The 14667-nt window shown below is 35.0% G+C and overlaps 1 protein-coding gene and 1 pseudogene across 10 annotated transcripts in view; both read right to left on the reverse strand.

Moving 5' to 3' along the window:
* HDAC9 (histone deacetylase 9) overlaps positions 1 to 14667 on the reverse strand; it is an 819260-nt gene that overhangs the window by 373917 nt on the left and 430676 nt on the right. For 7 of the 10 annotated variants that reach the window (XM_074367374.1, XM_074367375.1, XM_074367376.1 and 4 more), the window contains 4 exons: positions 7423 to 7664; positions 3519 to 3669; positions 2408 to 2534; positions 59 to 180 (listed from right to left, as the gene is read on the reverse strand). In XM_074367374.1, coding sequence (XP_074223475.1) covers positions 59 to 180; positions 2408 to 2534; positions 3519 to 3669; positions 7423 to 7664 — 642 coding nt within the window. The remainder of the gene's footprint in view (positions 1 to 58; positions 181 to 2407; positions 2535 to 3518; positions 3670 to 7422; positions 7665 to 14667) is intronic. The other 3 variants (XM_074367383.1, XM_074367380.1, XM_074367381.1) reach the window with 2 other exon arrangements.
* On the reverse strand, positions 13050 to 14639 carry LOC123611907 (casein kinase I-like; annotated as a pseudogene).

Consider the following 14667-nt stretch of genomic DNA (forward strand, 5'->3'; position numbering starts at 1 on the left):
ATGAAACTACAGGAATATTATGAAGAGCAAGTGGAGTTTTCTTGGGAAGCTGACTTACCAGTTTTTCGAAGGGGGAAATCATCTTTTGCATCTTGTGCTCCTGGTAATGTGTATTTGTAAGATGGAGACGTTCCACTCAGGGGTGGAGAGCTTTGATCCAATGACGTGTGGTGGGCAGCCCTACAAAAGAAAAAGAAGTTTCACCATTTGCCCTGGAGTTTTTACTGCATGTTGGTCAGCAATAATCGGTTGCACATGCCATAACACGTGTCTCAGCTGTGTTTACGTTCTTTCTTCTTAGTTTGTGCAAACCACAGCCTCATGTAACCAAATTCACTTTAGCAGTATGTTACGGAACGATGCAGGATGTCCGAGAATGCCCACAATGTGTTTGGTCACACAGTCACACAGAAAAGTTTGCTTCACTAATGGAGAAAATTGACCGAGAGTCTGAGTTTTGACATCTGAGATTATTGTGTGTGTTTTCTTAAGAGCCATATTAGTGGAAAAGCCATCATCCGAATCCTTTTTAGTCAATGATGTAGAACAACCAATAAAAGTAAACATACAGAAGACTTCATTCTAAGAAAGTGCTTGGTAGTACATGAAAGTACATGAAGGTGCTTTTCTACTAAATAGAAAATATTGTGCAAATAGCCTCAGGTCTCCTGACTACTATAGTAGTTCCAAGGTAAAGACCAGAGACACAGCATTGTTCAGTATGAAACATATCTTTAAAATGTTTTGTCTTTTCTGCACTAATACAGTGAAAGAGATGCAATTGTACTACTAGAGAATAGTTTAGAACTAAAAATAGACTATTCAGTGGATATAAACAACTATAATCATTATAAAACAATGGATAAGGCATCGTACCACCCCTGAGATGATTACTCTACCAGTACTATTTATATGAATCAACATTCTCAAGAATTAAATGGTTTAAGGGCATTTCATCTAGCCATAACTGGCAAGAACGGTATTACATTTAGACTTCACAAATTAATGTCCAGGAGTTGGACCCTACTGAAGTTCAGTTCAGTGCAAATAAAAGGATTGTTAAGTAATATTAGAGAGCCATGTTTAATCTACCCGCGAGAACAGCTAAAGAATTTTCAGCTGACAAGTTGTTTGCATGTAGTTGTTTCCCACTTAAAAGAAAGATACTATCTTTTCTTCAAATAAGGCTTAACTTAGATGGAAATTAGTTATAAATTATATATGTAATTTTAGGTAACATAACAGTATTTATTTTCCAATACTTTGTGATGTTGACCGAACCTTTGAAAATTTTCTTCAGGGACTGGTTTCTCAAGTCAATTGACATGCATGATAGAAATTACGTAAACCATTAAAAAGTATTCATAAAGTATTTTGCCTTGTTTACCTTTTTTTTGGATGCAGAAAAGGGCAGATACTTATAAAATAGAATTATAAGAACAGTAATTCTTTAAATAGAACTCTTGGCATGCTTAAAATGTCAATAAACAGAGTAATCAAGTATTTACTCCCTTATCCTTATGATGTGAGATTAAAAAATTATGTAAGTGTAAAATCCTAAACATACGTTTTAATGAAAGATGAAATTATCATCTAGTAGTCTATTATCCAAGTATGCTTTGCTTATCAATTTTTCTCCTAATTTTTAATAATACCAAAATGTTTATATTTTATAGAAGGAAGAATTGTGTGTTGCACAGCATCTCTCAACTGGACGTAGAGAAAGATGGTTCCATAAAAAACTGTAATACTACCAGTCTATCATTTTGTCAGCTTGTGTGTCAGAAGCCAATGTACTCTCATTTTACAGCAGGGAAGACTTGAGGGGAGGTCACTGAAGACTTAGATATATCAGTTAGGTCCTTCTATTGTCTTCCTTACTTTTTTTTTTTAAATTAAGTCAAACATCTTCTGGACTTTTAAAAAGAACTCAGAACTCCATCTTACATTAAGCCAAGTAAAATAAAATCTCAACCTGCCAAATCTTCAGAAATTATTGTAAAGATATCAGATGTACCATCTGAGAATAGAAAAATGCAAAATATGAATTAATTTCTCTGCCCCACCCCACATTTGTCAGTTATTCCTTCAGCAAAGAGCATACATAATAATTTCCTGCACTCAAGACGATACTTGCTAACATTTATTTAAGAGCTGCTCTCTATGTCATACTTTAACACATTATTTCCTACAACCTTCCCAGCAACTCTATAGGGCAGGTCCTATTCTCATCCTTTTTTTTTTTTTTATTGAAACAAAGAAACTGAGCCTTAGAGAATTCGAGGAACTTGCCCACAGCCACACAGCTGAGAACTTGGCAGGCCAGGAATTTGTGCCCAGGTTGGCTGAATTCAGAACCTGTGATCTTTACCCCTGGGATTGAAAAAAAGCCAAACACTGAACATACGTGTACCAGAGCTTGGGATGGCGGCTCACGGAATGATTTTTTCCATTAGTTGGAGTGTCTTTTGTTGCTGATTTACTCAACAGGAATTCTTGAAGCTTCTGCTTTACTTCTGTACTTGCCACTGCCCCTGAAACACACACATACAGAAACAGATGGTGATTTGGGGTTCTGTCCTTTCATGCCTCAGGAATATTTAGCAAAAATTAAGAAATAACACCACTGGTCACAGCATATGAAGTTTTCCTATTAGAAGAAGAAACCAGAGTCTAAATCGGCTTTAGAAAATGACATAGTAACATTTTTTAACTAGTGCTTCAACTGCCAGTTTTCAAAAGACCTTCGATGATTTCTTTAATTGCTTTTGCAGAAAGGGGATTTCCAGAATTAATACTAATTTTTCCCTAAGCTTTGAAAAATACTGCTGAGGAACAAAACACTGCCTTTTAAAAATCAAGAATCATATAAGTGATTAAACACATTAAAATGAGCTCTTCTGAATTGCTAGTTTGAAAAACTTTTTCAAAAAGCTCTTTTGAGCATTAAACAAATATTGCTGACAATTGCAGTTCAAGTCATCACATTTTAAACCTTGCTACGACCTGATTTTGAACTGACCTCATAAAGGGGAATTATTTGGATCTGTCTCCCTCTTGTGGATAGTTTTTTTTTTTTTTTTTCAAACAAACGTTCTACTTTCAATCTTCAAAGTCTGGGTACTGGCAAATTAAATGGAGACAGGCAAATTGATTTATAGAGCAATTATTAATCGAACAGGAGGAATGTATAGTGGAGTAATGTGGAGGTAAGTTTATTATTAAACAGGGTGGCTGAGAATGCCATAGAATGACATTATTTTTAAGGTTCAAAACAACAGAAATTAGCATCTTTGCTGAGCAATGCGATGTTTACTTCTGGAGGTGCCTGCGGACTTAATGCACAGAGAGCTGATATGTGAATGTCTAAGTTCTACATTAGGGTCCATAATCTATTCTTTTACTTAAACACAGACAATTTTGACAAGTTTAATTCCGCTCTGTATCAGGCTCCTTTCTGAATGACGATCAGCTAAGGATGAGGGAAGAGATCCATCTTTTACCCTGGTGCCTCTTACTTTCTCGTCCTCTATCTTTGCCTCTGAGAGGAGGAAGCTGCTGTTCTCTGCGATGCCTCTCTACTTCCTGTTCTTGCCTCTGTTGCTCCAGTTTCTGCTCCTTTTCTAGGAGTTCTTGCTGCTGTTTTATGGCTAGAAGTTCCTGTTGCAACTTGCGAGAAGAGAAAGACATGAGAGTGTGCAATTTCTTTAGGTTTCATAGTCATCAATGACCAAAATCGAAATGTTACGAGCTTTTGGAACTTATTGGTATCTACTTTACATTTTACCCACTTTTTTGTATATTACTGAAATCTAAAGATAAGCAACTAATGCAATCGATGGCCTTAATGTCATTAACAAGCAAGTGTTCAGGCAGCCTCGTCACCTGTGCTGCCCTACCAAAACATTACCAAATGCACTCAGTTCCCTGAGTAACTTTTCTTTGTTCATGTGAAATAAATGACACAGGCAAAGAAAGGCAGGAACTTCCCAGAAGTCCGTTTCACCATGTCTCTCACAATATAAATAAACAACTAAAATTTTCATTTCTTATCCTGAGAAATGGTATGAAGATAATCAAACTGAATACAATAGTAAGAGATGAGTTAATTTAAGGGAAATCTACCTGAAACAAAATGTTAAAAATTTCACAACCTTACAGAGAAGGTTTTCAATAGATGAATGCAATCCGCATATCCATGACAAACTGTTTTCTCAAAATAGCAAAAGTCTAAGTAGTTCACTCAGCACACAAAAACCTTCAGGTTAGAGAGACTAGTCAAGGAAAAAAATCACTTTCATAAGACTCTACTTTGATGCGCTATTGTTTGGGTGTCTGAATCCCTTGAATTCACCTCCAAATAATGAACAACATAAATCTGAAGCATTCTTCATGACCATTTTGAGATGTCAGTGTTGTCTCCGACTGAGAAACACACATCTATGAATAAAAGTAAACGTGCCCACTGAGGAATAACTAAAGATTTTGAGTTCTACTAGCCTATGACATTATAGATATAAGCCATTGGTTCCTCATTTGTAAGACAGAGAAATAATCTCCCTCATACATCATGTGCATAATGCATATGAAATTTAGGTTGCAAGTTTGAGCCATATTAACTTTGCTTATTATTACTATTTTAAACTCTCAATACTAATGAAGTTAGAGGAATTTGCTGGTTACATTAGATGGGTACCTAAAATTTACACTGAAAAGTAATAGGACAAAAATAAAGTTATGTGGAATGGTCTCAGAATTACTCTAGAGCAACAGGAAGCCAACTCTGCATGTCAAACATGATAGCTTCACTCACCCCAGAAGGACATGGTTAGAAGCATTTCTGGTTACTTTTCATACTAAGATTTTGGCATTTTGTATATGGTCCACCAGTCTCTCAATGGATGTTTTCAGTTATTGCTTTCTAAGCTAAGTGAAAATTTCATAATTCTGCTTAAACTTTGCCTTAAATGTTAGTTCTATACAGATATTGGGGTTGGTCAAACTGATTCAGTGCTTCACCCAAAGCCCCAGTGGAACTGAACATCAATCTCTCTTAGGAATCTAGAAAAGTACACAATTTAATTTCCATAGCTACTATTTGTTATAAAAATATTGCAGGAATGAGGTTATTTTAAAAAGAAAGAAGAAGAAGAAACAAAAATTCACTCCTCCAATTTCAGGCCTCTGTCAGGCCAAGACAGAGGCAGGATGAAATAGTAGCTTTGGAGGCAGACAAGGCAAGACTACAAATCCTGGAGCACCACTTACTAGCTATGTGGCTTTGTAACTTAGAGTATTTCTCTCTGCCTCAGATGGCTAGGTGAAAAATGAGATAACAGCATCTAACTCAACAGATGTTGGTTACAAAAGTCAAAAATTCAAGTAAAGCATCGTGCTGTGTTTTCCTCATAAAGACAAAAATCTAAATGAATGTTAAATCCATCAACTTTTAGCCTTACCCATAAAAATGCAAAACAATAATTTTTTTTTTAATTTTAAAGCAAAAAATCTTCCTAAACTTAAAAGGAAACCTTAACTATGTTTTTGGTTTCTAAGAAAGCAATGTATTACTTTAGAAAATCATTCCAAAAGCTAAATTTTCCTTTTATCTATCTCAGAATATTTTCCCCCCTCCTCTTTTATTTTCCAGATGTCACGAAACCTACTATATTACTTTGTTCAGGGCAAAGTAAGAATTACCTATGTGCTATTAACTTTTGAGTAAAATAAAAAAAATCAGTTAAAAATTTTTATATTGATCTTTACAACTACAAAAGGTATCAAATATAATGAAAATAAGTATCTTAAACTCTAAGTTATCAGTATTGCCCTACATTCAGGGCAACACGACTTGGGTACCACAGCAAAATGAACCAGATAGTTACTTAAGCCTTAAAGTATGGTGAGGAATATAAATTGCCATTTTAGCATGCCTAGAATGAATGAAGAAGGAAATCAATGTTACTAGTATTGTTTCAAAGGAAGGTCAAACTGAAATAATGTTTCAGAATCATTCAAACATAAGTCTATAATCTAAGTGAAGTTTTCCTACACTGTAAAATACAGCCGTGATTCTCACTCTTATTTTTAAGATATCTTACAGATCAATAAATAGTAAGAGTTCTTTTAGTTAAGTTCACCAGTTAAAGGAAAAAATTATTACATTTTATATTGGGTATCAAAGATACTTTTTTGAAAATAAGGTAACATAGGTCTCCCAGGTTGAAGAAATATAAAACAAGGAACATAGGGAAGAAATAGCATTTTTACCATCTCAGACACTGTAATGTCAATATGGTAAAATTATATAATATTAATATAGATTAGTTATCTACATTAACCTCATAGAAATGTGCTTGTAATTGTTATGCAAGTGAGTAAAAGAGGAAGTGCCTATAATGTAATAAAATATGATATAATATATAATAAATTACCATATAGTTCAGTCATTTTCAAAGGAGTTAAGACATAAAAATGCATTTTTATTATAAATATTTGCTGCTTTAAGTTATTGTCATAACTAATTGAAATTAAACATTTACTTAATCAGACCAAAATAACTGTTATTTAAAAGGTCTTTGTGAAGAAGTTGAAAGAAATTTTATAAATAAAGGTAAAGTAATATTTATCTTTGAAGATAACAGGAGAAGAAATAGATACACAAGACACACCTAGAATGAGCTGACAATGAAACAGTCCATCATGACAAGTTTTGGGATATGGATATATTTCTCCTAGAATAATTTAAACAACTCAGGTCTCAAATTGCCAGCTACTCCCAAATTCTTTCAATAAATTTGTATTCATAGCCTATCAGACTTATATAAAGACACCAAAAATATCTGTACCAGTTTCTTCACATATAATTCTATTGAGCTTTCATTATGTTGTTATTTTGAATATACATTATGAGGTCTTTTCGATAAGGAAGATTAGGACATACTCAAATCATCTACTTATAGACCAAAGACAAAAAATAAAAATAAACAAAAAAAAAAAGGCTCTCTCTTCACATAAACTAATTTATCCTTTCTGGTAAATAGTATATGCAGATTCATGAGAAATATGAAATGAGTCTTCCCAGGTTCATGTTTCTTCTTGATGGAGAGTAGATGGAACAAATGAACAAAATCATCTAGAAGAGAATCTGAAAAAGGGTGGGAAGTTACTATTCCCTCCTATTGAGGCTGTAAACTAAAGGATAAAAGAATGGTAGAGACCCTCCTCCACGAAGCAAAGCACTTTTCTTTGCCAGAATTCCTATTACTTACCCAAGGTTTTCACTAGTGCAACCACAATTTCCTCCCAGCCACACATCCATGTGTTATCACAGTCAAACATCCCCCTGGTGCTGCCTCTTATGCCCATGTTATGGTGCAGGCTTCCTGAGTCAGAGGTCAGAAACAAAGAAATGTCTGCTACCTTGATGTGCTCCTGCAGCTGAGCCTGGTGCTGTCGTGTCAAGTTCTCATGCTGTTTCTGAAACTCTGCGATCAGGAGCTGCTTCTGGATTTGCTGCTGTTGCTGGATAAGGAGTAACTCCTGCTGCAGCTGCTTCTCACGGACAACAGGGTCCACCACTGGCATCATCATCCTGAGGTCTGTCCTTAGGTCTAAAGGTGAGATGGGCTCCAGGCCCACGGGAACCTCTGACTTCACATCCACTGGGGGAAACAGAAAAAAAAAAAAAAAAGGAGGGGTGACAGAGGATAGAAAATTAGCACACGGATTTGGAAACAAACAAAAAATGAAAGGCATTAACCCATTCAACGAATTTTATGTCAATCCATCTAGCCATTTTTTCACAATGATAATAAAAGGTCTTCTGTGTATCAGCTTTGATAAGATGAGCCATATTCACCCAGCAATTTGTACTCTGCCACGAAATCTTCCACATTTCTCTTTTTCAAAAAGATGACTCCAAATATTCACTGGAATCAAAGTTGTTCAATAAAACTTTTTCTACTGGGCCACATAAAAAATTCAAGTTAACTTCGGATGAAAAAAAATGCAACTCTATTGAGGGAAAGATATCATATCATACTAGAAAACTTCTACACAACTAAATTTGTACACTTGCAGGCTTTTTTTGTTTGTAATCAGTCAGAAGATATATTCTAAGATATATTCCTTAAGAAGTAAAGCTTTTATCATAATGGACTCGTAGGGCTATAGGATCTAGCACAGAAAATGTACAAATCTGCATGCTAAAAAATGTGGGAAATGGTGCCAGGTCCAAATGTCAAGGAGTGAAAGTAGCTATGTTTCTACGTGCTAGTTTTTAAATGGTGAGAATCTGTACCTTAGTTACCTTTCTAAAATAAACAAGGTAGGAAAACTATGAGGAAGCTTAAAACAAATGTTTAATCAAATCACTGGAAAAAGAAAGACCTGATGATCTGGGCATGATTACAGGGTATCTAAATTTATAAAAATCAAATTAAATAATGTATATAAAATTCTAAGCACCATTTTTATTAGATAAATTCTATGAGTGATATAACCACAAAAGCTCAGAGGTGGACATGCAGATATACGTCCATTCTGTATAGTTAGTGTCTATGCCAAACTGGTTGTTAGATATTGTGAATATGACCCTTGCCCACAGGAATCAAGAAAGTTCTGCAGGTGAATGGAACAGTTTAAGACAATAAGGATTCTGGAGGGAAAACTGGTGACCTGGATTGCATAGCTCTTCTGAAGTGGTCAGCAAATACTGAGATCCAAACATTTATTGTTGGGGGAAAAAAAAAACAGGAAACACAGACTTAGTGCAGACAGAAGCCACTGAATTTTCAATTTAAAATAATTTAAAAGATTTAAACATTATGGGAACCAAAAACAAATGCTTCTGTAAGTCAATTCTGATATGCAGGCTGCCAATTTTCAACCTCTGCTCCAAATCTAAATGCCTATTCCCATAACTGTTTTAGAAAGTGTGTGCTACCTTCAGAAAAACTACATTACCCCAAGTGTGTTATTTAAGTTCTCTGGGGCTCAGTTACCTTATATGTAAAATGGAGATAATTATTGGAACAGTAACAACATAGAGTTGTTTGAACGATTAAATGAGATAATCCATTCAAAGACTGAAAACATATAGCACATCCCTTGATAAATGCTTTTTTGAAAAAATTATGTAACAATGGAAATGTCCTGTATGTTCAAATAAATCAACAACACTGTGTGGCTAACCAAAAAAAAAAAAAAAAGTTAGGAGCAAGTATGAAAATAAAATTGTATATAGTTTCAATTAAATATTAGAAAATAAAAACACTAGAGCTTCTAGAAAATTTTTAAAATAAGAAAATAAAGAAATACAGCTAAACAACTAAAAATAAATCACTCTCATTAACAAAGAAATGCAAATTTTAATTCAAAATAAGGCATTATTTCTAAATATTTATTATCATATATACAATTCATGTATGTGCATATGTGTATGGACAATGTCCCCTTGTATAGGGTAAACATGTGACCAAGTAGTCAATTATATATTGCAAGTGGCATTGCCAATTATTTTAAAACTTCTGAAAAACAATTTGGTGATATGTATCAAAAGACATTAAATATTTATACCATTTGATTCAGGTTTGCCAACTCTAGGAATACACCTTAAAAAGATAATACTAACAGAGGAAGAAACAGTTCAATGTCATATTGTTTACTGATGTATTATTATTTTAATTGACTTCAACAACTACAAGAAAATGTCTAGTGAAATATATCACATGTATTTGGTGGAAAAATAAGCAATCATTAAAACTAATGTTTATGGAAATGAAAAATGCTGATACAGCATGAGGTGAACAGTAATAAAAGTGACATATACTCTTATGATAACTCTTTAAACTAAATACAATTTAATTTAGCCTATATACATTGATTGAGAACCTTAAATTCCCAAGTTGACTCTAGATGTTTGGGTTTAGTAGTAAAACAAAAAAGAAAAAGATTCCAGCCTTCCTAGAGCATATATTCTACTGAGGATTTAAGGTGTTAATCTCTGAATTCTGCTAGCAAAGACTGGTGAAATGGAAAAAAAAAAAAAAAAAGAAGGTGGTATTTTGGGTGGAAATATGAATAACTTTCCCCCTTGTACTTTTCTATATTTTTACAAATTGCATCTAATGCTCTAACTACTACTCTGAGTAACTTAAATTGGCAGATTCCAGGTTGGGAACTATGAAGTGAATATTTCATGTGGATTTAAGAGCTACTTTCAGCAAGTCAAGAAAGCCTAACAGAAATCCTGTGTATAGATGTTAAGTCTTCTAATACGAAATAAAACATTCATATCTTTGCTTACCACCTGAATTGTGTGTATGTACAGGTGTGTGTGTGTGGGTGCACAGGCACGTGTGTGTGCCAGTGTTTAGGGGTGGGGTGGGGGAACTGGTATCAATCTTGTTTGTTATCACAGGTGATTTTTCAATGTATGGGTCAGAATAGATTGCACTGATGGTGTATATATATATATGTCACTTTAATGAAAACGGGAAAACATTTATTAATAAGCCATAGTTTGGTGGACAGTATCTTCTAAAAATGATGTTGGTGAAAGGAAAAATACTAAGTGTGACAAGGTTGGAACTAATAAGGATGATGATCTGTAAATTCTCTTGGTCACAGTGCCCAATGTAGAACTTTCAGTTAAGGCTCTGGTGTAACATGAGATTTTGAGCATTAATTTTTAGAGTTGGCATAATTCCAACAAAAAGCAATGGCTGTTAATGATATATTTCATTTTTAAATTAAAAAGGCCCCAACTACAGCCTCAGTTTCTGCATGGACATCACAATAAACAGATTTAACCCTATAAAGATAAAATGTAAAATTTCAAAAGACCCTGAGTTCTCTTCTTGTTGGCATTTTTATTATCCATAAATTGTAAATGTCAACCTCTGAAAAAAAAATCTCCCCAAAAAAGATAAGGAAAAAAGAGTTCCAGAACTGTCCAAAACAGCTATTGTAAACCTCAAAGGGTAATTTGACTTCTTAACCTGCTATCCCAACATAAATGATTGTGTCTAACTGCTTGCCTTTGTTCAGAGACTAATCACTAAATTGTGAAAAATCACCCTCAACTTACAAAAACTGCTCTTGATTATAAATAATTGCCCAAGACTGAGAGAAAGCGGCAGGCAAGATCCCAGTCTTTCATCCAATTTATTCAGCAGCAATCCACATTCCATTTGTCTAGACTAAATATAGCAGCGTTTATACAAGAAATCAATAGTGCTTGCAGAGAGGAGAGCAAAGGCATGAATATTTCATCAAACTCAGAGAGAAATGGCAATCAGCAAACTGATGGTTCTGTGGAGGTCATCTCTGGCCTGCTGGATTAGTTCCTGTTACTTGGACAATAGCTCATCTCTGGCTAATCATAATCATATCATAGCCATTCTTTCTATTTTTAACATTAATTGCATTGTGGGTGACAAAGGCTCATCGTATTCCAAAAGGAATGATGGATTTTTCTTATATCTTTTGTGACAGGCTAATAAGCCTCCCCAGGAGCCATAATAGTAACACAATACCAGGCTGCATTTCAACAAGTTACAGTCACTTTCACATCACAGAATGTGAAAGAAAGGGCATTGTCCCCAGCTGCTGTATTACCGTAATTAGAAATAATCAACTTACAAGAAAAATTAACTGGTTTTAACAGTAAGGAGATGGAATCATCACTGTTCACAACATTTCTTGTCCAGAAACATGCAAATTCCTTAGAACAGGTGGTCAATGATACATAAATTAGAAGGAAGTTGATGATAACAAACCATAGCATTAGCACTAGGTATAAAAAAATCATGTTTTCTTAACAGATATTTGGACTCACCCTATTTGTTTGAAATTTAAAATGCATACATAACATATATATATATAGTTATATTTATATTATTCTAATACCAAATGCCCAGTCAGAACATTTCCACACATATATTAACTAGTCTTAATTATCACTTTGCAAAGTTCTACTCATGCTTTCTTCAGTATCTTTCTTCATTATTCTTTGATTCTTAATTATCCTTTCTTCCGTTGAGCATTTATCAACTCATGCAATTTTTTAGGAACAGTTTTTAGTTCTTTTTAGAAACCTGATAACAAAAAAGCTCTCATTTCAAAATAAAAATCTCAGATCATATAGATGGTTACAACAATTACAGTTAATTTAAGCAACATACATACCCGTTCAGTTGTAACTAAAGTTCTTTGACAAATAACGTTTTCAAAATACCAAGACCACTAAAGGGTTAAATCAGAGGCCCAAGGATACTCTATGTAGCCACGGTGTGTTTCTTAATTCTTCCACTTTAGATGTCATTATTTACAGCCCAGGTAAGCAGGAAGAATTTTCACACATTCAAAAACAGGAACTTTTGCTTGCTTCTTTATCAGCTGGCTTACAAACAAGAAGCCATCCATTTTAAGAATTTTTTAGTGAACAACTTGCAAACCCCACGGATGGAAAAATTCTAAGAATGCAAATTTTGACCATTTACAACTATCACAACAATGGCTGAAGACTGTTCATGCTGTTCCTCTGAATGAGATGCCGAAGCAGCGTCGTGCAAAAACAGGCTTTCACACACACAAAAATGGCACAGGCACGATCTCACCACCAATTGGTATGTGTCAATTTAGTTAAAAGTTAAAACTTCAAAACAAATGTGACAAAAACTGGAACCATGTTTAACTATCTCATTTAATACTCATAGTTACAGCAGCTACAACTCAGGATACAGTGTCACCAGTGCTGCCCAGAGCCAGTTTATATGGAAATTAAGTTCTTTATACCAAGAAATGGTTGTCCACAACCACCGGCAGGTGGACAGAGGAACAACAATTTCTAGATCTGGGGAGAAACAAATGTTGCTCTGATCATCTGCTCAGCTTCTTTTGTTCCTCCTTTCCTGCAGAGAAGTCTGTGAGAGTTTGGGCCTGCTGACTCTGCCCATGGGGAAAGGCGGCCTGCTGCGCTGATTTCTGTTTAGCATCATCCAATCAAAAACGTGGGCCTATCAGTAGTTCAGGGTTCAAAAAGGAATGTGAAATAGCTGCCTTGGGTATGTGTAATCAGGGCTTTTCCAAAATATAGCCTATAATAATAGTTTAAGTACACAGGAAATTCTGCAGGAATTTTTATGAAATGTCATTGGGAATAGACGTCTTCTTTCACTGATCTTTTCATATTTGTTTCTCTTTGCGCAGGCTCTGCCAGGGCAGGCTGGTTCTGTTAAAATACATCTATGCGTATCCTAATGATACCATGTCATCTATGGACTCTGCTCGATACCGAGATGTTCACTGATGCTAGTTTGTCAGGCATTGCCAGAGAGATTATTATCTTCTCCGTATGGTGTATCCTGCCTTGTCTTGTCATTTCCGTAGTTTCTGATCAAACCAAAATCAGTAAGGAATAACAGTGACACCTACTACCAACAAGGAAGTTATCTGGTTCACCGCGTCTTAAGCAATTTGTATGCACCTGTACAAATCTACCCATCATCTTGTCAGCTTACGTAAGTATAGTTTTCATTGTGAGTCTTCTTGAACAGAAACTGAAGCGGTCTTGGAGAATGGGTGGAAGAAGATCCATAAGAAGCACATTACAGTCTTTGTCCTAATGATTCCACTTCATGCGTGGGAAGTCAATCCCACCTTGAAGAATCTTAAAATTTGCTCTGGTACAGCAACGGGGGACACCTAGCTTTTGTGAGTCTAGCTTCACTGTGACTTCCTATCATTGGTCACCAGAGACAGTTTTTTAGATAGAATCTGTGGGTTTGGGGAAATAAATAGAAGAGCTTAAGCGATCTTCTGCCTTCAACTCCATGAAATTGATTTAAATTCACTTACACTATCTTGATATTTCCTTATATGAAATCCTGCTATTACCTCCCACCCCCTTTCTTTGTTAACAGTGATTTGGAACCAAACACAATTTTGTAATTTTATTTACACTTTTATTCTTTATTTCCTGTTGGTTACATCACAGCATAAAGCTAACTGAGGGCAGAGCCATGACTGATGCCTGGTTATATCTTGTTCCTCTAGCTCTTTGTCTCAATAACTACACTGCAAAGCAAAGTCTTAAGTCTAATAGTATCTAAAGTATCAGACTGTTTACAGAAGTATGAATCTAAAATAACACCAAAATCATATTTTTATAGTATCATCAAATTGACATATAGTTTTCATTTACACCTTTGTTCAGCAAACATTTGTAAAGCCATATTAAATGCCCAAACACTTTTTAGTAGACATGAGAAGTAAGGATCTGCCTTCAAGGACCTCATATTCTGATGCACATCAACCCATAAACCTATGTAGAAAACATGATGTATTAAGGGCAATGACGTTGGTGCTCCAGAATCCCACCTGTGCCCTCTTCAGTTTTCTCTCCAGGACTCTCAACGGTGATATCTTCCATTCCCAGGACTTAATTTGCTTCCCATATGGTAACAATTCTGTCTCTAGCCTAAACATCCATTCTAAACTTGCCACACATAGGTATAACTACTATTGGTACTCTCCATTTAGCTGTCTTACATGGCTCCTTCTCTGTCTCCAATATTACAGTCAGAGGAAACATGGAGGTGATATCTGACTCCTCTCTCCCAGTTATTATCCATATCCAATTGACAGAAATGATCTTTTCTA

This window comes from Camelus bactrianus, chromosome 7, assembly GCF_048773025.1.
Source record: "Camelus bactrianus isolate YW-2024 breed Bactrian camel chromosome 7, ASM4877302v1, whole genome shotgun sequence".
NCBI classification, from domain to species: domain Eukaryota; kingdom Metazoa; phylum Chordata; class Mammalia; order Artiodactyla; family Camelidae; genus Camelus; species Camelus bactrianus.